Source organism: Saccoglossus kowalevskii, chromosome 4 (assembly GCF_978046115.1).
Source record: "Saccoglossus kowalevskii chromosome 4, keSacKowa6.1, whole genome shotgun sequence".
Taxonomy (NCBI): Eukaryota; Metazoa; Hemichordata; class Enteropneusta; family Harrimaniidae; genus Saccoglossus; species Saccoglossus kowalevskii.
The window spans coordinates 1,011,299-1,036,737 of NC_140644.1; the positions used below are offsets into that span (position 1 = coordinate 1,011,299).

General features: G+C 38.3%; 1 protein-coding gene across 1 annotated transcript in view; it reads left to right on the top strand.

Moving 5' to 3' along the window:
- LOC102800520 (uncharacterized) overlaps positions 1-24,824 on the top strand; it is a 39,533-nt gene extending 14,709 nt beyond the window's left edge. Inside the window, exons 4-8 of the mRNA XM_078011841.2 lie at positions 19,267-19,387; positions 19,520-19,667; positions 20,024-20,140; positions 20,625-20,811; positions 22,649-24,824. Of these exons, the coding sequence (XP_077867967.1) occupies positions 19,267-19,387; positions 19,520-19,667; positions 20,024-20,140; positions 20,625-20,811; positions 22,649-23,387 (1,312 nt within the window). The 3' untranslated portion in view covers positions 23,388-24,824. The remainder of the gene's footprint in view (positions 1-19,266; positions 19,388-19,519; positions 19,668-20,023; positions 20,141-20,624; positions 20,812-22,648) is intronic.
- The last annotated feature ends 615 nt before the right edge of the window (positions 24,825-25,439 follow it).

The window sequence follows — 25,439 nt, forward strand, 5'->3', positions numbered from 1 at the left end:
ACAAGTATTGATGACATCACGAATACTTGTAACTTCACAACATCACAGGTATTGGTGACATCACAAACACATGTAACTTCACAACATCACAAGTGTTGGTGACATCACGAGTACTTGTAACGTCACAACATCACACGTATTGGTGACATCATGAGTACGTGTAACTTCACAACATACAAGTATTGATGACATCACGAGTACTTGTAACTTCACAACATCACACGTATTGGTGACATCATGAGTACGTGTAACTTCACAACATACAAGTATTGATGACATCACGAGTACTTGTAACTTCACAACATCACAGGTATTGGTGACATCACAAATACGTGTAACTTCACAACATCACAAGTGTTGGTGACATCACGAGTACTTGTAACTTCACAACATCACAGGTATTGGTGACATCACGAGTACTTGTAACTTCACAACATCACAGGTATTGGTGACATCACGAGTACGTGTAACTTCACAACATCACAAATATTGGTGACATCATGAGTACGTGTAACTTCACAACATCACAAATATTGGTCACATCACGAGTACGTGTAACTTCACAACATCACACGTATTGGTGACATCATGAGTACGTGTAACTTCACAACATACAAGTATTGATGACATCACGAGTACTTGTAACTTCACAACATCACAGGTATTGGTCACATCACGAGTACGTGTAACTTCACAACATCACACGTATTGGTGACATCATGAGTACGTGTAACTTCACAACATACAAGTATTGATGACATCACGAGTACTTGTAACTTCACAACATCACAGGTATTGGTGACATCACAAATACATGTAACTTCACAACATCACAAGTGTTGGTGACATCACGAGTACTTGTAACGTCACAACATCACAGGTATTGGTGACATCACGAGTACTTGTAACTTCACAACATCGCAGGTATTGGTGACATCACAAATACGTGTAACTTCACAACATCACACGTATTGGTGACATCATGAGTACGTGTAACTTCACAACATACAAGTATTGATGACATCACGAGTACTTGTAACTTCACAACATCACAGGTATTGGTGACATCACGAGTACTTGTAACTTCACAACATCACAGGTATTGGTGACATCACAAATACGTGTAGCTTCACAACATCACATGTATTGGTGACATCACGAGTACTTGTAACTTCACAACATCACAAGTATTGTTGACATAACGAGTACATGTAACTTCACAACATCACAAGTATTGGTGACACAACGAGTACGTGTAACTTCACAACATCACAGGTATTGGTGACATCACAAATACGTATAACTTCACAACATCACAGGTATTGGTGACATCACGAGTACTTGTAACTTCACAACATCACAAGTGTTGGTGACATCACGAGTACTTGTAACTTCACAACATCACACGTATTGGTGACATCATGAGTACGTGTAACTTCACAACATACAAGTATTGATGACATCACGAGTACTTGTAACTTCACAACATCACACGTATTGGTGACATTATGAGTACGTGTAACTTCACAACATACAAGTATTGATGACATCACGAGTACTTGTAACTTCACAACATCACAAGTATTGGTGACATCACGAGTACTTGTAACTTCACAACATCACAAGTATTGGTGACATCACGAGTACTTGTAACTTCACAACATCACAAGTATTGGTGACATCACGAGTACTTGTAACTTCACAACATCACAAGTATTGGTGATATCACGAGTACTTGTAACTTCACAACATCACAAGTATTGGTGACATCACAAATACGTGTAACTTCACAACATCACAAGTATTGGTGACATCACGAGTACTTGTAACTTCACAACATCACAGGTATTGGTGACATCACGAGTACTTGTAACTTCACAACATCACACGTATTGGTGACATCATGAGTACGTGTAACTTCACAACATACAAGTATTGATGACATCACGAGTACTTGTAACTTCACAACATCACAGGTATTGGTGACATCACAAATACGTGTAACTTCACAACATCACAAGTGTTGGTGACATCACGAGTACTTGTAACTTCACAATATCACAGGTATTGGTGACATCACGAGTACTTGTAACTTCACAATATCACAGGTATTGATGACATCACAAATACGTGTAGCTTCACAACATCACAGGTATTGGTGACATCACGAGTACTTGTAACTTCACAACATCACAAGTATTGTTGACATAACGAGTACATGTAACTTCACAACATCACAGGTATTGGTGACATCACAAATACGTGTAGCTTCACAACATCACAGGTATTGGTGACATCACGAGTACTTGTAACTTCACAACATCACAAGTGTTGGTGACATGTAACTTCACAACATCACAGGTATTGGTGACATCACAAATACGTGTAACTTCACAACATCACAAGTATTGGTGACATCACGAGTACTTGTAACTTCACAACATCACACGTATTGGTGACATCATGAGTACGTGTAACTTCACAACATACAAGTATTGATGACATCACGAGTACTTGTAACTTCACAACATCACACGTATTGGTGACATCATGAGTACGTGTAACTTCACAACATACAAGTATTGATGACATCACGAGTACTTGTAACTTCACAACATCACAGGTATTGGTGACATCACAAATACATGTAACTTCACAACATCACAAGTGTTGGTGACATTACGAGTACTTGTAACTTCACAACATCACAGGTATTGGTGACATCACGAGTACTTGTAACTTCACAACATCACAGGTATTGGTGACATCACAAATACGTGTAACTTCACAACATCACACGTATTGGTGACATCATGAGTACGTGTAACTTCACAACATACAAGTATTGATGACATCACGAGTACTTGTAACTTCACAACATCACAGGTATTGGTGACATCACAAATACGTGTAACTTCACAACATCACAAGTGTTGGTGACATCACGAGTACTTGTAACTTCACAACATCACAAGTATTGGTGACATCACGAGTACTTGTAACTTCACAACATCACAGGTATTGGTGACATCACAAATACGTGTAGCTTCACAACATCACAGGTATTGGTGACATGACGAGTACTTGTAACTTCACAACATCACAAGTATTGTTGACTTAACGAGTACATGTAACTTCACAACATCACAGGTATTGGTGACATCACAAATACGTGTAGTTTCACAACATCACAAGTGTTGGTGACATCACGAGTACTTGTAACTTCACAACATCACAAGTATTGGTGACATCACGAGTACTTGTAACTTCACGACATCACAAGTGTTGGTGACATCACGAGTACTTGTAACTTCAGAACATCACAGGTATTGGTGACATCACGAGTACTTGTAACTTCACAACATCACAAGTATTGGTGACATCACGAGTACTTGTAACTTCACAACATCACAAGTATTGGTGACATCACGAGTACTTGTAACTTCACAACATCACAAGTACTGGTGACATCACGAGTACTTGTAACGTCACAACATCACAGGTATTGGTGACATCACGAGTACTTGTAACTTCACAACATCACAGGTATTGGTGACATCACAAATACGTGTAACTTCACAACATCACACGTATTGGTGACATCATGAGTACGTGTAACTTCACAACATACAAGTATTGATGACATCAAGAGTACTTGTAACTTCACAACATCACAGGTATTGGTGACATCACAAATACGTGTAACTTCACAACATCACAAGTGTTGGTGACATCACGAGTACTTGTAACTTCACAACATCACAGGTATTGGTGACATCACGAGTACTTGTAACTTCACAACATCACAGGTATTGGTGACATCACAAATACGTGTAGCTTCACAACATCACAGGTATTGGTGACATCACGAGTACTTGTAACTTCACAACATCACAAGTATTGTTGACATAACGAGTACATGTAACTTCACAACATCACAGGTATTGGTGACATCACAAATACGTGTAACTTCACAACATCACAAGTGTTGGTGACATCACGAGTACTTGTAACTTCACAACATCACAGGTATTGGTGACATCACGAGTACTTGTAACTTCACAACATCACAGGTATTGGTGACATCACGAGTACGTGTAACTTCACAACATCACAAATATTGGTGACATCATGAGTACGTGTAACTTCACAACATCACAAATATTGGTCACATCACGAGTACGTGTAACTTCACAACATCACACGTATTGGTGACATCACGAGTACTTGTAACTTCACAACATCACAAGTACTGGTGACATCACGAGTACTTGTAACGTCACAACATCACAGGTATTGGTGACATCACGAGTACTTGTAACTTCACAACATCACAGGTATTGGTGACATCACAAATACGTGTAACTTCACAACATCACACGTATTGGTGACATCATGAGTACGTGTAACTTCACAACATACAAGTATTGATGACATCAAGAGTACTTGTAACTTCACAACATCACAGGTATTGGTGACATCACAAATACGTGTAACTTCACAACATCACAAGTGTTGGTGACATCACGAGTACTTGTAACTTCACAACATCACAGGTATTGGTGACATCACGAGTACTTGTAACTTCACAACATCACAGGTATTGGTGACATCACAAATACGTGTAGCTTCACAACATCACAGGTATTGGTGACATCACGAGTACTTGTAACTTCACAACATCACAAGTATTGTTGACATAACGAGTACATGTAACTTCACAACATCACAGGTATTGGTGACATCACAAATACGTGTAACTTCACAACATCACAAGTGTTGGTGACATCACGAGTACTTGTAACTTCACAACATCACAGGTATTGGTGACATCACGAGTACTTGTAACTTCACAACATCACAGGTATTGGTGACATCACGAGTACGTGTAACTTCACAACATCACAAATATTGGTGACATCATGAGTACGTGTAACTTCACAACATCACAAATATTGGTCACATCACGAGTACGTGTAACTTCACAACATCACTCGTATTGGTGACATCATGAGTACGTGTAACTTCATAACATACAAGTATTGATGACATCACGAGTACTTGTAACTTCACAACATCACAGGTATTGGTCACATCACGAGTACGTGTAACTTCACAACATCACACGTATTGGTGACATCATGAGTACGTGTAACTTCACAACATACAAGTATTGATGACATCACGAGTACTTGTAACTTCACAACATCACAGGTATTGGTGACATCACAAATACATGTAACTTCACAACATCACAAGTGTTGGTGACATCACGAGTACTTGTAACGTCACAACATCACAGGTATTGGTGACATCACGAGTACTTGTAACTTCACAACATCACAGGTATTGGTGACATCACAAATACGTGTAACTTCACAACATCACAAGTGTTGGTGACATCACGAGTACTTGTAACTTCACAACATCACAGGTATTGGTGACATCACGAGTACTTGTAACTTCACAACATCACAGGTATTGGTGACATCACGAGTACGTGTAACTTCACAACATCACAAATATTGGTGACATCATGAGTACGTGTAACTTCACAACATCACAAATATTGGTCACATCACGAGTACGTGTAACTTCACAACATACAAGTATTGATGACATCACGAGTACTTGTAACTTCACAACATCACAGGTATTGGTGACATCACAAATACGTGTAACTTCACAACATCACAAGTGTTGGTGACATCACGAGTACTTGTAACTTCACAATATCACAGGTATTGGTGACATCACGAGTACTTGTAACTTCACAATATCACAGGTATTGATGACATCACAAATACGTGTAGCTTCACAACATCACAGGTATTGGTGACATCACGAGTACTTGTAACTTCACAACATCACAAGTATTGTTGACATAACGAGTACATGTAACTTCACAACATCACAGGTATTGGTGACATCACAAATACGTGTAGCTTCACAACATCACAGGTATTGGTGACATCACGAGTACTTGTAACTTCACAACATCACAAGTGTTGGTGACATGTAACTTCACAACATCACAGGTATTGGTGACATCACAAATACGTGTAACTTCACAACATCACAAGTATTGGTGACATCACGAGTACTTGTAACTTCACAACATCACACGTATTGGTGACATCATGAGTACGTGTAACTTCACAACATACAAGTATTGATGACATCACGAGTACTTGTAACTTCACAACATCACACGTATTGGTGACATCATGAGTACGTGTAACTTCACAACATACAAGTATTGATGACATCACGAGTACTTGTAACTTCACAACATCACAGGTATTGGTGACATCACAAATACATGTAACTTCACAACATCACAAGTGTTGGTGACATTACGAGTACTTGTAACTTCACAACATCACAGGTATTGGTGACATCACGAGTACTTGTAACTTCACAACATCACAGGTATTGGTGACATCACAAATACGTGTAACTTCACAACATCACACGTATTGGTGACATCATGAGTACGTGTAACTTCACAACATACAAGTATTGATGACATCACGAGTACTTGTAACTTCACAACATCACAGGTATTGGTGACATCACAAATACGTGTAACTTCACAACATCACAAGTGTTGGTGACATCACGAGTACTTGTAACTTCACAACATCACAAGTATTGGTGACATCACGAGTACTTGTAACTTCACAACATCACAGGTATTGGTGACATCACAAATACGTGTAGCTTCACAACATCACAGGTATTGGTGACATGACGAGTACTTGTAACTTCACAACATCACAAGTATTGTTGACTTAACGAGTACATGTAACTTCACAACATCACAGGTATTGGTGACATCACAAATACGTGTAGTTTCACAACATCACAAGTGTTGGTGACATCACGAGTACTTGTAACTTCACAACATCACAAGTATTGGTGACATCACGAGTACTTGTAACTTCACGACATCACAAGTGTTGGTGACATCACGAGTACTTGTAACTTCAGAACATCACAGGTATTGGTGACATCACGAGTACTTGTAACTTCACAACATCACAAGTATTGGTGACATCACGAGTACTTGTAACTTCACAACATCACAAGTATTGGTGACATCACGAGTACTTGTAACTTCACAACATCACAAGTACTGGTGACATCACGAGTACTTGTAACGTCACAACATCACAGGTATTGGTGACATCACGAGTACTTGTAACTTCACAACATCACAGGTATTGGTGACATCACAAATACGTGTAACTTCACAACATCACACGTATTGGTGACATCATGAGTACGTGTAACTTCACAACATACAAGTATTGATGACATCAAGAGTACTTGTAACTTCACAACATCACAGGTATTGGTGACATCACAAATACGTGTAACTTCACAACATCACAAGTGTTGGTGACATCACGAGTACTTGTAACTTCACAACATCACAGGTATTGGTGACATCACGAGTACTTGTAACTTCACAACATCACAGGTATTGGTGACATCACAAATACGTGTAGCTTCACAACATCACAGGTATTGGTGACATCACGAGTACTTGTAACTTCACAACATCACAAGTATTGTTGACATAACGAGTACATGTAACTTCACAACATCACAGGTATTGGTGACATCACAAATACGTGTAACTTCACAACATCACAAGTGTTGGTGACATCACGAGTACTTGTAACTTCACAACATCACAGGTATTGGTGACATCACGAGTACTTGTAACTTCACAACATCACAGGTATTGGTGACATCACGAGTACGTGTAACTTCACAACATCACAAATATTGGTGACATCATGAGTACGTGTAACTTCACAACATCACAAATATTGGTCACATCACGAGTACGTGTAACTTCACAACATCACACGTATTGGTGACATCACGAGTACTTGTAACTTCACAACATCACAAGTACTGGTGACATCACGAGTACTTGTAACGTCACAACATCACAGGTATTGGTGACATCACGAGTACTTGTAACTTCACAACATCACAGGTATTGGTGACATCACAAATACGTGTAACTTCACAACATCACACGTATTGGTGACATCATGAGTACGTGTAACTTCACAACATACAAGTATTGATGACATCAAGAGTACTTGTAACTTCACAACATCACAGGTATTGGTGACATCACAAATACGTGTAACTTCACAACATCACAAGTGTTGGTGACATCACGAGTACTTGTAACTTCACAACATCACAGGTATTGGTGACATCACGAGTACTTGTAACTTCACAACATCACAGGTATTGGTGACATCACAAATACGTGTAGCTTCACAACATCACAGGTATTGGTGACATCACGAGTACTTGTAACTTCACAACATCACAAGTATTGTTGACATAACGAGTACATGTAACTTCACAACATCACAGGTATTGGTGACATCACAAATACGTGTAACTTCACAACATCACAAGTGTTGGTGACATCACGAGTACTTGTAACTTCACAACATCACAGGTATTGGTGACATCACGAGTACTTGTAACTTCACAACATCACAGGTATTGGTGACATCACGAGTACGTGTAACTTCACAACATCACAAATATTGGTGACATCATGAGTACGTGTAACTTCACAACATCACAAATATTGGTCACATCACGAGTACGTGTAACTTCACAACATCACTCGTATTGGTGACATCATGAGTACGTGTAACTTCATAACATACAAGTATTGATGACATCACGAGTACTTGTAACTTCACAACATCACAGGTATTGGTCACATCACGAGTACGTGTAACTTCACAACATCACACGTATTGGTGACATCATGAGTACGTGTAACTTCACAACATACAAGTATTGATGACATCACGAGTACTTGTAACTTCACAACATCACAGGTATTGGTGACATCACAAATACATGTAACTTCACAACATCACAAGTGTTGGTGACATCACGAGTACTTGTAACGTCACAACATCACAGGTATTGGTGACATCACGAGTACTTGTAACTTCACAACATCACAGGTATTGGTGACATCACAAATACGTGTAACTTCACAACATCACAAGTGTTGGTGACATCACGAGTACTTGTAACTTCACAACATCACAGGTATTGGTGACATCACGAGTACTTGTAACTTCACAACATCACAGGTATTGGTGACATCACGAGTACGTGTAACTTCACAACATCACAAATATTGGTGACATCATGAGTACGTGTAACTTCACAACATCACAAATATTGGTCACATCACGAGTACGTGTAACTTCACAACATACAAGTATTGATGACATCACGAGTACTTGTAACTTCACAACATCACAGGTATTGGTGACATCACAAATACGTGTAACTTCACAACATCACAAGTGTTGGTGACATCACGAGTACTTGTAACTTCACAATATCACAGGTATTGGTGACATCACGAGTACTTGTAACTTCACAATATCACAGGTATTGATGACATCACAAATACGTGTAGCTTCACAACATCACAGGTATTGGTGACATCACGAGTACTTGTAACTTCACAACATCACAAGTATTGTTGACATAACGAGTACATGTAACTTCACAACATCACAGGTATTGGTGACATCACAAATACGTGTAGCTTCACAACATCACAGGTATTGGTGACATCACGAGTACTTGTAACTTCACAACATCACAAGTGTTGGTGACATGTAACTTCACAACATCACAGGTATTGGTGACATCACAAATACGTGTAACTTCACAACATCACAAGTATTGGTGACATCACGAGTACTTGTAACTTCACAACATCACACGTATTGGTGACATCATGAGTACGTGTAACTTCACAACATACAAGTATTGATGACATCACGAGTACTTGTAACTTCACAACATCACACGTATTGGTGACATCATGAGTACGTGTAACTTCACAACATACAAGTATTGATGACATCACGAGTACTTGTAACTTCACAACATCACAGGTATTGGTGACATCACAAATACATGTAACTTCACAACATCACAAGTGTTGGTGACATTACGAGTACTTGTAACTTCACAACATCACAGGTATTGGTGACATCACGAGTACTTGTAACTTCACAACATCACAGGTATTGGTGACATCACAAATACGTGTAACTTCACAACATCACACGTATTGGTGACATCATGAGTACGTGTAACTTCACAACATACAAGTATTGATGACATCACGAGTACTTGTAACTTCACAACATCACAGGTATTGGTGACATCACAAATACGTGTAACTTCACAACATCACAAGTGTTGGTGACATCACGAGTACTTGTAACTTCACAACATCACAAGTATTGGTGACATCACGAGTACTTGTAACTTCACAACATCACAGGTATTGGTGACATCACAAATACGTGTAGCTTCACAACATCACAGGTATTGGTGACATGACGAGTACTTGTAACTTCACAACATCACAAGTATTGTTGACTTAACGAGTACATGTAACTTCACAACATCACAGGTATTGGTGACATCACAAATACGTGTAGTTTCACAACATCACAAGTGTTGGTGACATCACGAGTACTTGTAACTTCACAACATCACAAGTATTGGTGACATCACGAGTACTTGTAACTTCACGACATCACAAGTGTTGGTGACATCACGAGTACTTGTAACTTCAGAACATCACAGGTATTGGTGACATCACGAGTACTTGTAACTTCACAACATCACAAGTATTGGTGACATCACGAGTACTTGTAACTTCACAACATCACAAGTATTGGTGACATCACGAGTACTTGTAACTTCACAACATCACAAGTACTGGTGACATCACGAGTACTTGTAACGTCACAACATCACAGGTATTGGTGACATCACGAGTACTTGTAACTTCACAACATCACAGGTATTGGTGACATCACAAATACGTGTAACTTCACAACATCACACGTATTGGTGACATCATGAGTACGTGTAACTTCACAACATACAAGTATTGATGACATCAAGAGTACTTGTAACTTCACAACATCACAGGTATTGGTGACATCACAAATACGTGTAACTTCACAACATCACAAGTGTTGGTGACATCACGAGTACTTGTAACTTCACAACATCACAGGTATTGGTGACATCACGAGTACTTGTAACTTCACAACATCACAGGTATTGGTGACATCACAAATACGTGTAGCTTCACAACATCACAGGTATTGGTGACATCACGAGTACTTGTAACTTCACAACATCACAAGTATTGTTGACATAACGAGTACATGTAACTTCACAACATCACAGGTATTGGTGACATCACAAATACGTGTAACTTCACAACATCACAAGTGTTGGTGACATCACGAGTACTTGTAACTTCACAACATCACAGGTATTGGTGACATCACGAGTACTTGTAACTTCACAACATCACAGGTATTGGTGACATCACGAGTACGTGTAACTTCACAACATCACAAATATTGGTGACATCATGAGTACGTGTAACTTCACAACATCACAAATATTGGTCACATCACGAGTACGTGTAACTTCACAACATCACACGTATTGGTGACATCACGAGTACTTGTAACTTCACAACATCACAAGTACTGGTGACATCACGAGTACTTGTAACGTCACAACATCACAGGTATTGGTGACATCACGAGTACTTGTAACTTCACAACATCACAGGTATTGGTGACATCACAAATACGTGTAACTTCACAACATCACACGTATTGGTGACATCATGAGTACGTGTAACTTCACAACATACAAGTATTGATGACATCAAGAGTACTTGTAACTTCACAACATCACAGGTATTGGTGACATCACAAATACGTGTAACTTCACAACATCACAAGTGTTGGTGACATCACGAGTACTTGTAACTTCACAACATCACAGGTATTGGTGACATCACGAGTACTTGTAACTTCACAACATCACAGGTATTGGTGACATCACAAATACGTGTAGCTTCACAACATCACAGGTATTGGTGACATCACGAGTACTTGTAACTTCACAACATCACAAGTATTGTTGACATAACGAGTACATGTAACTTCACAACATCACAGGTATTGGTGACATCACAAATACGTGTAACTTCACAACATCACAAGTGTTGGTGACATCACGAGTACTTGTAACTTCACAACATCACAGGTATTGGTGACATCACGAGTACTTGTAACTTCACAACATCACAGGTATTGGTGACATCACGAGTACGTGTAACTTCACAACATCACAAATATTGGTGACATCATGAGTACGTGTAACTTCACAACATCACAAATATTGGTCACATCACGAGTACGTGTAACTTCACAACATCACTCGTATTGGTGACATCATGAGTACGTGTAACTTCATAACATACAAGTATTGATGACATCACGAGTACTTGTAACTTCACAACATCACAGGTATTGGTCACATCACGAGTACGTGTAACTTCACAACATCACACGTATTGGTGACATCATGAGTACGTGTAACTTCACAACATACAAGTATTGATGACATCACGAGTACTTGTAACTTCACAACATCACAGGTATTGGTGACATCACAAATACATGTAACTTCACAACATCACAAGTGTTGGTGACATCACGAGTACTTGTAACATCACAACATCACAGGTATTGGTGACATCACGAGTACTTGTAACTTCACAACATCACAGGTATTGGTGACATCACAAATACGTGTAACTTCACAACATCACACGTATTGGTGACATCATGAGTACGTGTAACTTCACAACATACAAGTATTGATGACATCAAGAGTACTTGTAACTTCACAACATCACAGGTATTGGTGACATCACAAATACGTGTAACTTCACAACATCACAAGTGTTGGTGACATCACGAGTACTTGTAACTTCACAACATCACAGGTATTGGTGACATCACGAGTACTTGTAACTTCACAACATCACAGGTATTGGTGACATCACAAATACGTGTAGCTTCACAACATCACAGGTATTGGTGACATCACGAGTACTTGTAACTTCACAACATCACAAGTATTGTTGACATAACGAGTACATGTAACTTCACAACATCACAAGTATTGGTGACACAACGAGTACGTGTAACTTCACAACATCACAGGTATTGGTGACATCACAAATACGTATAACTTCACAACATCACAGGTATTGGTGACATCACGAGTACTTGTAACTTCACAACATCACGAGTGTTGGTGACATCACGAGTACTTGTAACTTCACAACATCACAAATAATGGTGATATCACGAGTACATGTAACTTCACAACATCACAAGTATTGGTGACATCACGAGTACTTGTAACTTCACAACATCACACGTATTGGTGACATCATGAGTACGTGTAACTTCACAACATACAAGTATTGATGACATCACGAGTACTTGTAACTTCACAACATCACACGTATTGGTGACATTATGAGTACGTGTAACTTCACAACATACAAGTATTGATGACATCACGAGTACTTGTAACTTCACAACATCACAAGTATTGGTGACATCACGAGTACTTGTAACTTCACAACATTACAAGTATTGGTGACATCACGAGTACTTGTAACTTCACAACATCACAAGTATTGGTGACATCACGAGTACCTGTAACTTCACAACATCACAAGTATTGGTGATATCACGAGTACTTGTAACTTCACAACATCACAAGTATTTGTGACATCACAAATACGTGTAACTTCACAACATCACAAGTATTGGTGACATCACGAGTACTTGTAACTTCACAACATCACAGGTATTGGTGACATCACGAGTACTTGTAACTTCACAACATCACAGGTATTGGTGACATCACAAATATGTGTAACTTCACAACATCACACGTATTGGTGACATCATGAGTACGTGTAACTTCACAACATACAAGTATTGATGACATCACGAGTACTTGTAACTTCACAACATCACAGGTATTGGTGACATCACAAATACGTGTAACTTCACAACATCACAAGTATTGGTGACATCACGAGTACTTGTAACTTCACAACATCACACGTATTGGTGACATCACGAGTACGTGTAACTTCACAACGTCACAAATATTGGTGACATCATGAGTACGTGTAACTTCACAACATCACAAATATTGGTCACATCACGAGTACGTGTAACTTCACAACATCACACGTATTGGTGACATCATGAGTACGTGTAACTTCATAACATACAAGTATTGATGACATCACGAGTACTTGTAACTTCACAACATCACAGGTATTGGTCACATCACGAGTACGTGTAACTTCACAACATCACACGTATTGGTGACATCATGAGTACTTGTAACTTCACAACATCACAGGTATTGGTGACATCACAAATACGTGTAACTTCACAACATCACAAGTATTGGTGACATCACGAGTACTTGTAACTTCACAACATCACACGTATTGGTGACATCACGAGTACGTGTAACTTCACAACGTCACAAATATTGATGACATCATGAGTACGTGTAACTTCACAACATCACAAATATTGGTCACATCACGAGTACGTGTAACTTCACAACATCACACGTATTGGTGACATCATGAGTACGTGTAACTTCATAACATACAAGTATTGATGACATCACGAGTACTTGTAACTTCACAACATCACAGGTATTGGTCACATCACGAGTACGTGTAACTTCACAACATCACACGTATTGGTGACATCATGAGTACGTGTAACTTCACAACATACAAGTATTGATGACATCACGAATACTTGTAACTTCACAACATCACAGGTATTGGTGACATCACAAACACATGTAACTTCACAACATCACAAGTGTTGGTGACATCACGAGTACTTGTAACGTCACAACATCACACGTATTGGTGACATCATGAGTACGTGTAACTTCACAACATACAAGTATTGATGACATCACGAGTACTTGTAACTTCACAACATCACACGTATTGGTGACATCATGAGTACGTGTAACTTCACAACATACAAGTATTGATGACATCACGAGTACTTGTAACTTCACAACATCACAGGTATTGGTGACATCACAAATACGTGTAACTTCACAACATCACAAGTGTTGGTGACATCACGAGTACTTGTAACTTCACAACATCAAAGGTATTGGTGACATCACGAGTACTTGTAACTTCACAACATCACAGGTATTGGTGACATCACGAGTACGTGTAACTTCACAACATCACAAATATTGGTGACATCATGAGTACGTGTAACTTCACAACATCACAAATATTGGTCACATCACGAGTACGTGTAACTTCACAACATCACACGTATTGGTGACATCATGAGTACGTGTAACTTCACAACATACAAGTATTGATGACATCACGAGTACTTGTAACTTCACAACATCACAGGTATTGGTCACATCACGAGTACGTGTAACTTCACAACATCACACGTATTGGTGACATCATGAGTACGTGTAACTTCACAACATACAAGTATTGATGACATCACGAGTACTTGTAACTTCACAACATCACAGGTATTGGTGACATCACAAATACATGTAACTTCACAACATCACAAGTGTTGGTGACATCACGAGTACTTGTAACGTCACAACATCACAGGTATTGGTGACATCACGAGTACTTGTAACTTCACAACATCACAGGTATTGGTGACATCACAAATACGTGTAACTTCACAACATCACACGTATTGGTGACATCATGAGTACGTGTAACTTCACAACATACAAGTATTGATGACATCACGAGTACTTGTAACTTCACAACATCACAGGTATTGGTGACATCACGAGTACTTGTAACTTCACAACATCACAGGTATTGGTGACATCACAAATACGTGTAGCTTCACAACATCACATGTATTGGTGACATCACGAGTACTTGTAACTTCACAACATCACAAGTATTGTTGACATAACGAGTACATGTAACTTCACAACATCACAAGTATTGGTGACACAACGAGTACGTGTAACTTCACAACATCACAAGTATTGTTGACATAACGAGTACATGTAACTTCACAACATCACAAGTATTGGTGACACAACGAGTACGTGTAACTTCACAACATCACAGGTATTGGTGACATCACAAATACGTATAACTTCACAACATCACAGGTATTGGTGACATCACGAGTACTTGTAACTTCACAACATCACAAGTGTTGGTGACATCACGAGTACTTGTAACTTCACAACATCACACGTATTGGTGACATCATGAGTACGTGTAACTTCACAACATACAAGTATTGATGACATCACGAGTACTTGTAACTTCACAACATCACACGTATTGGTGACATTATGAGTACGTGTAACTTCACAACATACAAGTATTGATGACATCACGAGTACTTGTAACTTCACAACATCACAAGTATTGGTGACATCACGAGTACTTGTAACTTCACAACATCACAAGTATTGGTGACATCACGAGTACTTGTAACTTTACAACATCACAAGTATTGGTGACATCACGAGTACTTGTAACTTCACAACATCACAAGTATTGGTGATATCACGAGTACTTGTAACTTCACAACATCACAAGTATTGGTGACATCACAAATACGTGTAACTTCACAACATCACAAGTATTGGTGACATCACGAGTACTTGTAACTTCACAACATCACAAGTATTGGTGACATCACGAGTACTTGTAACTTCACAACATCACAGGTATTGGTGACATCACGAGTACTTGTAACTTCACAACATCACAGGTATTGGTGACATCACAAATACGTGTAACTTCACAACATCACACGTATTGGTGACATTATGAGTACGTGTAACTTCACAACATACAAGTATTGATGACATCACGAGTACTTGTAACTTCACAACATCACAAGTATTGGTGACATCACGAGTACTTGTAACTTCACAACATCACAGGTATTGGTGACATCACGAGTACTTGTAACTTCACAACATCACAGGTATTGGTGACATCACAAATACGTGTAACTTCACAACATCACACGTATTGGTGACATCATGAGTACGTGTAACTTCACAACATACAAGTATTGATGACATCACGAGTACTTGTAACTTCACAACATCACAGGTATTGGTGACATCACAAATACGTGTAACTTCACAACATCACAAGTGTTGGTGACATCATGAGTACTTGTAACTTCACAATATCACAGGTATTGGTGACATCACGAGTACTTGTAACTTCACAATATCACAGGTATTGATGACATCACAAATACGTGTAGCTTCACAACATCACAGGTATTGGTGACATCACGAGTACTTGTAACTTCACAACATCACAAGTATTGTTGACATAACGAGTACATGTAACTTCACAACATCACAGGTATTGGTGACATCACAAATACGTGTAGCTTCACATCATCACAGGTATTGGTGACATCACGAGTACTTGTAACTTCACAACATCACAAGTGTTGGTGACATGTAACTTCACAACATCACAGGTATTGGTGACATCACAAATACGTGTAACTTCACAACATCACAAGTATTGGTGACATCACGAGTACTTGTAACTTCACAACATCACACGTATTGGTGACATCATGAGTACGTGTAACTTCACAACATACAAGTATTGATGACATCACGAGTACTTGTAACTTCACAACATCACACGTATTGGTGACATCATGAGTACGTGTAACTTCACAACATACAAGTATTGATGACATCACGAGTACTTGTAACTTCACAACATCACAGGTATTGGTGACATCACAAATACATGTAACTTCACAACATCACAAGTGTTGGTGACATCACGAGTACTTGTAACTTCACAACATCACAGGTATTGGTGACATCACGAGTACTTGTAACTTCACAACATCACAGGTATTGGTGACATCATAAATACGTGTAACTTCACAACATCACACGTATTGGTGACATCATGAGTACGTGTAACTTCACAACATACAAGTATTGATGACATCACGAGTACTTGTAACTTCACAACATCACAGGTATTGGTGACATCACAAATACGTGTAACTTCACAACATCACAAGTGTTGGTGACATCACGAGTACTTGTAACTTCACAACATCACAAGTATTGGTGACATCACGAGTACTTGTAACTTCACAACATCACAGGTATTGGTGACATCACAAATACGTGTAGCTTCACAACATACAAGTATTGATGACATCACGAGTACTTGTAACTTCACAACATCACAAGTATTGTTGACTTAACGAGTACATGTAACTTCACAACATCACAGGTATTGGTGACATCACAAATACGTGTAGTTTCACAACATCACAAGTGTTGGTGACATCACGAGTACTTGTAACTTCACAACATCACAAGTATTGGTGACATCACGAGTACTTGTAACTTCACAACATCACAGGTATTGGTGACATCACAAATACGTGTAGCTTCACAACATCACAGGTATTGGTGACATGACGAGTACTTGTAATTTCACAACATCACAAGTATTGTTGACTTAACGAGTACATGTAACTTCACAACATCACAGGTATTGGTGACATCACAAATACGTGTAGTTTCACAACATCACAGGTATTGGTGACATCACGAGTACTTGTAGCTTCACAACATCACAAGTGTTGGTGACATCACGAGTACTTGTAACTTCACGACATCACAAGTGTTGGTGACATCACGAGTACTTGTAACTTCAGAACATCACAGGTATTGGTGACATCACGAGTACTTGTAACTTCACAACATCACAAGTATTGGTGACATCACGAGTACTTGTAACTTCACAACATCACAAGTATTGGTGACATCACGAGTACTTGTAACTTCACAACATCACAAGTACTGGTGACATCACGAGTACTTGTAACTTCACAACATCACAAGTATTGGTGACATCACGAGTACTTGTAACTTCACAACATCACAAGTATTGGTGATATCACGAGTACTTGTAACTTCACAACATCACAAGTGTTGGTGACATCACGAGTACGTGTAACTTCACAACATCACAAGTGTTGGCGACATCACAAGTATTGGCATTACGAGGACTAGTGACGTCACGAGTACTGGTGATATCACGATTAGGGATAGTTATCTCATATGTACGACCACGTTAACGGGAATTAACGGCTACTTTTTTGGGGGGGTCGAGGTCTGATAAATGACATCACGAATACTGATATATATATATCATTTCTAATTGAATTCTTTACTACTATGTAATTGTAGATTATACTGGGTTGATAGCTCCTCGCAAATTCTATGGTCGTCCCAGTTAGATGGACGTTCCGTTCTTGCACTACATATTAGTGATAACTATGTATCGACAGTGGACTTAGATATCGACCAGGTGAGATAACAATAAATACATAGATCATAATAAACAATCGTTTTTTTGTAAACTCTTCAGAAATAAAGTTTTATTTATTTGACTCTAATTCATATCAAACATGATATAATTTACTATTTCTTATTTTGACAGGAGTTTTTCATGTTATGCAATTACGATCCAGGAAGGATCACATTGGTGAAACGTTCCACACCCGGTGAGCACTCCGACATATACACAGCCGATACGTATCTCACTTCCATGGTTTATTTAGATCAATCAAGGCAGAAGAAGCTATCAAGTAAGCTCTATTGAATTTGATTGATTTACGAGGCACTCGTTACAGCCAATGGAATATTCAATGTTTTTAAAATACACATCTTTAGAGTCCACAGCAAATCCAATGTGCTCAATGAAACATAGTTCCCACATATGACACATGTAATATACACAAACGCACATCGCTGCACCCTATGACCCACTTGTAATACGTGCAAAGAAACATTGTTGCACCTTACGTCATCTGCAAAGGCACTATTTCAAGGAAATACGTTCACACAAACATCGTTGCAGCTCATGGATCAGATTATATATTAAAATTAGATGAAAAGCAACAAAGAAAGTACTTTTCAAACAGCCCATGTCTGTTGTTTTCAGGTTCATGTCAACAGAATAATGGAGGATGCGACCACCTGTGTTTGAACGAGGCTGGCGATAGTACGTGCATATGTGGAATCGGCTTTACAGTTAGTGCTGATGGTTACACGTGTAATGGTAAGACCAAATAAAGCTTTTGACCGGCTTTTTGGGGGCTAATATTACAAGTTATATTCAGTGGGGTGAATGATCTATTTATAAAAGTGATTGTCCGTAAAAAAAAATGTGTTGGCAGATGGATATGCTGACAGCCAGGATAGATACTCAATAAAGTTATTGTTCAAAGCTTGAAATTGAATGTAAGTATTACAAAAAATTAATAGCAAAAGTGGTGTATACATCAATAATATGTTAATAATACTCTGTGGTAGATAATTCACACAATATGTATGCCTAAAAACAGTTAAATGTGTATAGAATTCAAAAATTCTCATAAAATATATCTTAGACTAAACGTTCATGCAAATCGCACTAAAAACATGAACTCGTCTACAGTTAGCAACACATATGTATCTTATATTGAAATAGTCAGCTATTACTATATTATTATAATACCATTTATGCATATTTATATTTATATTGACATTTTACTTACCCACAGAATGGATTGAGCAAACGACAGTGGTGACTGAACCAATATCGATGCTGTCGACACATATCGAAACTGTAGCAAATACCACCGTTATTCCAATTATATACCCGATACATATGATAGCTATAATAGTGACGTCATCGGCAGCATTATTTATCATTTTTATACTCGTTATTATTTATATAACATATATAAGGTGGGTATATTTTTTGAACTGAACTGAACTAAAACCATATTGTAATACAATATTATAACAGTAAGACATATGTACTAGTATACTGACGTAATTTCATGTTATAACGTTTGACTGTACGTATTCTCATGACATCGCCACAAAGGGGAACTTCATCCTTACAATCATCGTAAAATAGGAATAATATGCACTTTAAAGTAGGAATGACAAGTTCAGTCCATTTGTCCGGACAGTGCCTGGTCTCGTTCTCCCTTCAAATTGTTCAGTAGCTCTGCATGTTAGTCTTGCACGATACAATGCCCCGTAGATCGCATATATCTCTCGAGTCGCAAACGATGACATAGTTCTCTTTACGCCTATGATGTTCTGTGTCCTTATCCCGCAGCCCCGGAATTGTATTAAAAGTAATACAGATTAATCTGGTAAGCATTCTCATACTCTTTGTTAAGGGTCTATTCGGCATCTCAGTTTTAGTTAACTATTGGCCATGGACGTTTACTAGGACAGGGTCCGAGTTGCCGTACTATAACAAGGTAATACTGTTTGGGGTATTAAATGTTTTTCTGCAGTCCCATCACGAGTTGCTTGTTGTCACAGCGTAACACCGTTTGTACATAAGGACAAAAAGGCAAATCACTCGAACTAGTTCCTGATATATGTACGTATAATAGTGACTTACAACTTAAACCTGCTTAGCGCATTCAGTAGAGTGAAAATGCATCCACACAGCTTTTCCAACTCAGACCGACTGAGACTACAATATAGAATAGCTCTTGTCTTCTGCCTGTGGACCGATGGCAATCTACCCGTGCTTTGTCAGGGGGAAAATTCTCGTCTGCCCGGGTTCCTCCAACACGTATCATGGGGAAATTCTCGTCTGTCTATATCTCGTCTGCTTGAGGTACCGGACCGGGAAAATTACTTAAGCTTTACAGTCAAATAGACGCACACAACGAAATACGTTTCAATAGCTAGTCTTTAGCCACATCAAGAATGCCTCGAGGCAAACTGCCTCATCGGGGTCTCTGCACAGCACTCACCAAGACTCTCTCGCCTCGTGGAGCTCTCTCTGGGACCAAGGATTTACACCGTTTATTACGTATCAAAACTTAACCAGTTACAAAGAAGTTTAAAGACATAGGACGTAACCTCCACACATTCAATTTGCACATAACCAATCACACTAAGTACTGGGCATGTCATGTCTTTTTATTAATTGTTCACTATATAATAACTGCAAATACGAACTGTCAGAAATAGCAGTCCGGATGGTGACGGTAATTAGTTCCAAATCACTGAGTCAAGTTTCGTCCAGGACCTAGCATGAGCCTAAATGATAACAGATGCAACACAACCATTCACTAGTAACCAGCTAAATAAGTCGGTCAACAGATACACGAAAACTAATCCATGACAGCTTGTTGCGTACTTGTTGACTGTGTGACCAGCAAGTACATACATGTATATCTTCAATTGTACGCCATGACGTCGTCCTTCAATATTTAGATAGGCATGTACTTGAGTGACCCCATTGCTATAACGTGCCGGAAATATATGCTAGAATTACTCGCAATACACTTTTAGAAAATACTAGACGATATGAGACTCATGGCGACGTATACAATGCGTGTAAAATACATTATTTGTTTACATGAACTCTGAACATGCGCTGCGGGACGACCAACGCCCTTTAAGAGCAACTACGATTTTGCAACTACCGATATCATCATTTGCTTATCGTCTGATTGTCGACATGTGTCTAACAGTAAAGTATTATTCTGTATTAACAAAGACTTACTCACATACTAATATACTAATTCAAATATTGTATGTTTTGTAGGAAAACTAAATCTCGGAGACTGCCTCAGAATAGACCACTGCCACCTTCACCTGTAGAATTGAAAGAAGATGACACTCATATTTATGAAGATCTATATGGAAATGGGATCAATATTCATGACATAAGGCCGCCACAGACAGAAGTTGTAGTCAACGTCTCTCCAAGTGAACCGCCACTTGTACACTATCAGCCTCTCTCAGGTGTCAATGTGCAAGGATTAGGATCTACGGGTGATACTGATGGGGATGAAGATAATGATGAAGGTGAAGACAACGATGAATATGAACATATGGATCCAATTACGTTTGCAGAGGGTGACCAAGTGCCGGAGGACATCAGCGATCCAGTTAAACAAGCAGAACTAGACCATGAAGGATACCTTACTCCAGTGAATCCAGATGACAGTCAGAACAACGACCCAAATGCAGTAGATGAGCCTGCACAATATGACCATTCATCAGAAGATGATAACACGAATATTCCTGATGACATGTCGAATATAAGTTACGAGTATATGAGAGGCATATCAGGCGAGCAAGCTGATGCAGAGGTTCCGTTACTGTGCGATTCCGATGACGAGAATAAGGAAGATGATGGTGATATTAAAGACAGGTATATAGTGCTAGATGATGATGAAGACAATTCAGCTGACGAATCAGATACTTATCAGCCAGGTGAAAATGCTTATACGATCAACCAAGACAATTGTGATGCAGAAGTTTTTTATTTTTTGGAATGATGGTTATGTTATACCGGAGAAGAGCGGCAAGTTATGAGGTTACTCATATTGCAAAAGAGACTTGTTAACAATTGTTTATATTAGTGCTATTGGATGACTCACAGACCTGATTAGTTGATGGTACCAATCTGTAGATATTAATTGAAATTTACATGACAGTTATCAAGACATTATTTTTTCTTGTTTTATTTCACGAATCACTCATGAGCATTTAAAGACAGTTTGGGATAGTCTACAAAGCTGTTAATATTCAGGTAATTATTAGTTATTTTTGAATCATGTTTGTCTGTTGAAGTTGTATCATTTGATTTGTTTTGGAAGACCATGTGAAGACCCATTAGAGAAAATTTCATTTATTCTTTGGCAATCCGCTACTTAATGTAACAATGGTACCATACAGTTTGCATGCACTGTGGAATCGACCAATACGTAGGACTGACTGCTTTATGTCACTAGTCCAGTCAACAGAATGTTCATGGTAACATGTCCAAATACCCTCCTGAACAACAAATATCAACAATCTACTAAAATATAGGTAAGGGAAAAGTTGTTAAAATAAAATCATGTAATTTCTACATAGCCATTCTATTGGAAAAATGAATGCATTTTACATAACCGCCGAATAGAAGAATTCTTGAATTTGAAACACATAAATAACGTGATTTTATTTAAAAACTTTCCCCCAGTTAGGTTTTTGTAGATATTTGATATGCTGTTCAGAGGGCAACATGTGAGTTTTTACCCTGAAATGAGTGTTGTAACTAGTGGAATATCTAAATATATAGTGACTGGATTACATGAACAGCCGCCCGCAAGAGTCGTACTATATGCATGATGCTACGTGTTTACGCTAACATACACACATACATCAGCATCTCAAAGGCCATTGCTGTGTTTTCAAGAATAAATTCAATTAATTATCCAGTATTTATACTTCAACATTATGTTATATAGGCGATAAAACATATTTGTTCATTAACCTGAAATTAAATTTGAATTTACTTCTGACTAAAGTATGTTGTTCATAGATTATGCACTGGCAGCAGCACTCATTTTGTGTTAAATTGTAGATGTAGATTGCGATTTGGAAATATTTATAAATGTAACTTTATTAGGCCTTTTTCAAATTGCAATTGCTTAAATTGTGGAAAATGCGCTTAGATTTCAGAATGGGTTCCACGAGTTACTATATCTGAAATCTACAATATCTGTCCAAACTCTAAATATCATTGTAGTATGATTGAGTTCAAATAATCAGCGAATAGTTTTATTTCACTAAAAGCATGATTGTGCATATTAAATGTTAGAAATACATATTTTAATACAGGATCCTTCGCCTTGATAACGTACTTTGAATGTTATTTTGCTGTACATGTTTTGAAAATGTATAAATAGTGTTTAATAAACGGTGTATGCATACATACAATATTTATGTCACTTCGTTGTGTATCCAATGTGTATTTGATTATGGTCCTGTTGTAGCCATAATATCAACAACTCGTCCAGTTATAATTTGTAAGCCAACTATTTTTATTTTTAACAAAATAGACTCTTTTAGTAGTAACAAAACCTATTCCATGCATGAACATATTTTTCTGTAATTAAATTGATATATCCAAGAAGATCACATTACTAAATTACAATTTACTTGTGACGTTCTAGTCTAGGCACAAGTTATATTACAGTCATGTAAACAGTTAATGCTGCAATTACATTTTGCTGCTTAGACAAAAGGAACCACACTCAATTCGTGTTATTTACCTTTTGGTATTCAGATATTTATTGTTAATAGCACACAAAAAATGGAAGGTGGCAATTCGAATGTCACACGGACTTTCTTTGCTCTGTGTCGGTTGAATCGGTTTAGCACTAATGGGCATGCGTTCTACTTTACTCAAATCCAGACTTACCTCTCACAATTATATACTAGTAACTGCTAGTACTAGAAAATTCGTATGAGCTGTGTTTTTCGAAATTGTATACATATTATATTCAAGCAATACGGAAACAAAGTGAACTTTGTAGTGTCAAATCAGCTGTTTAAATGAATAT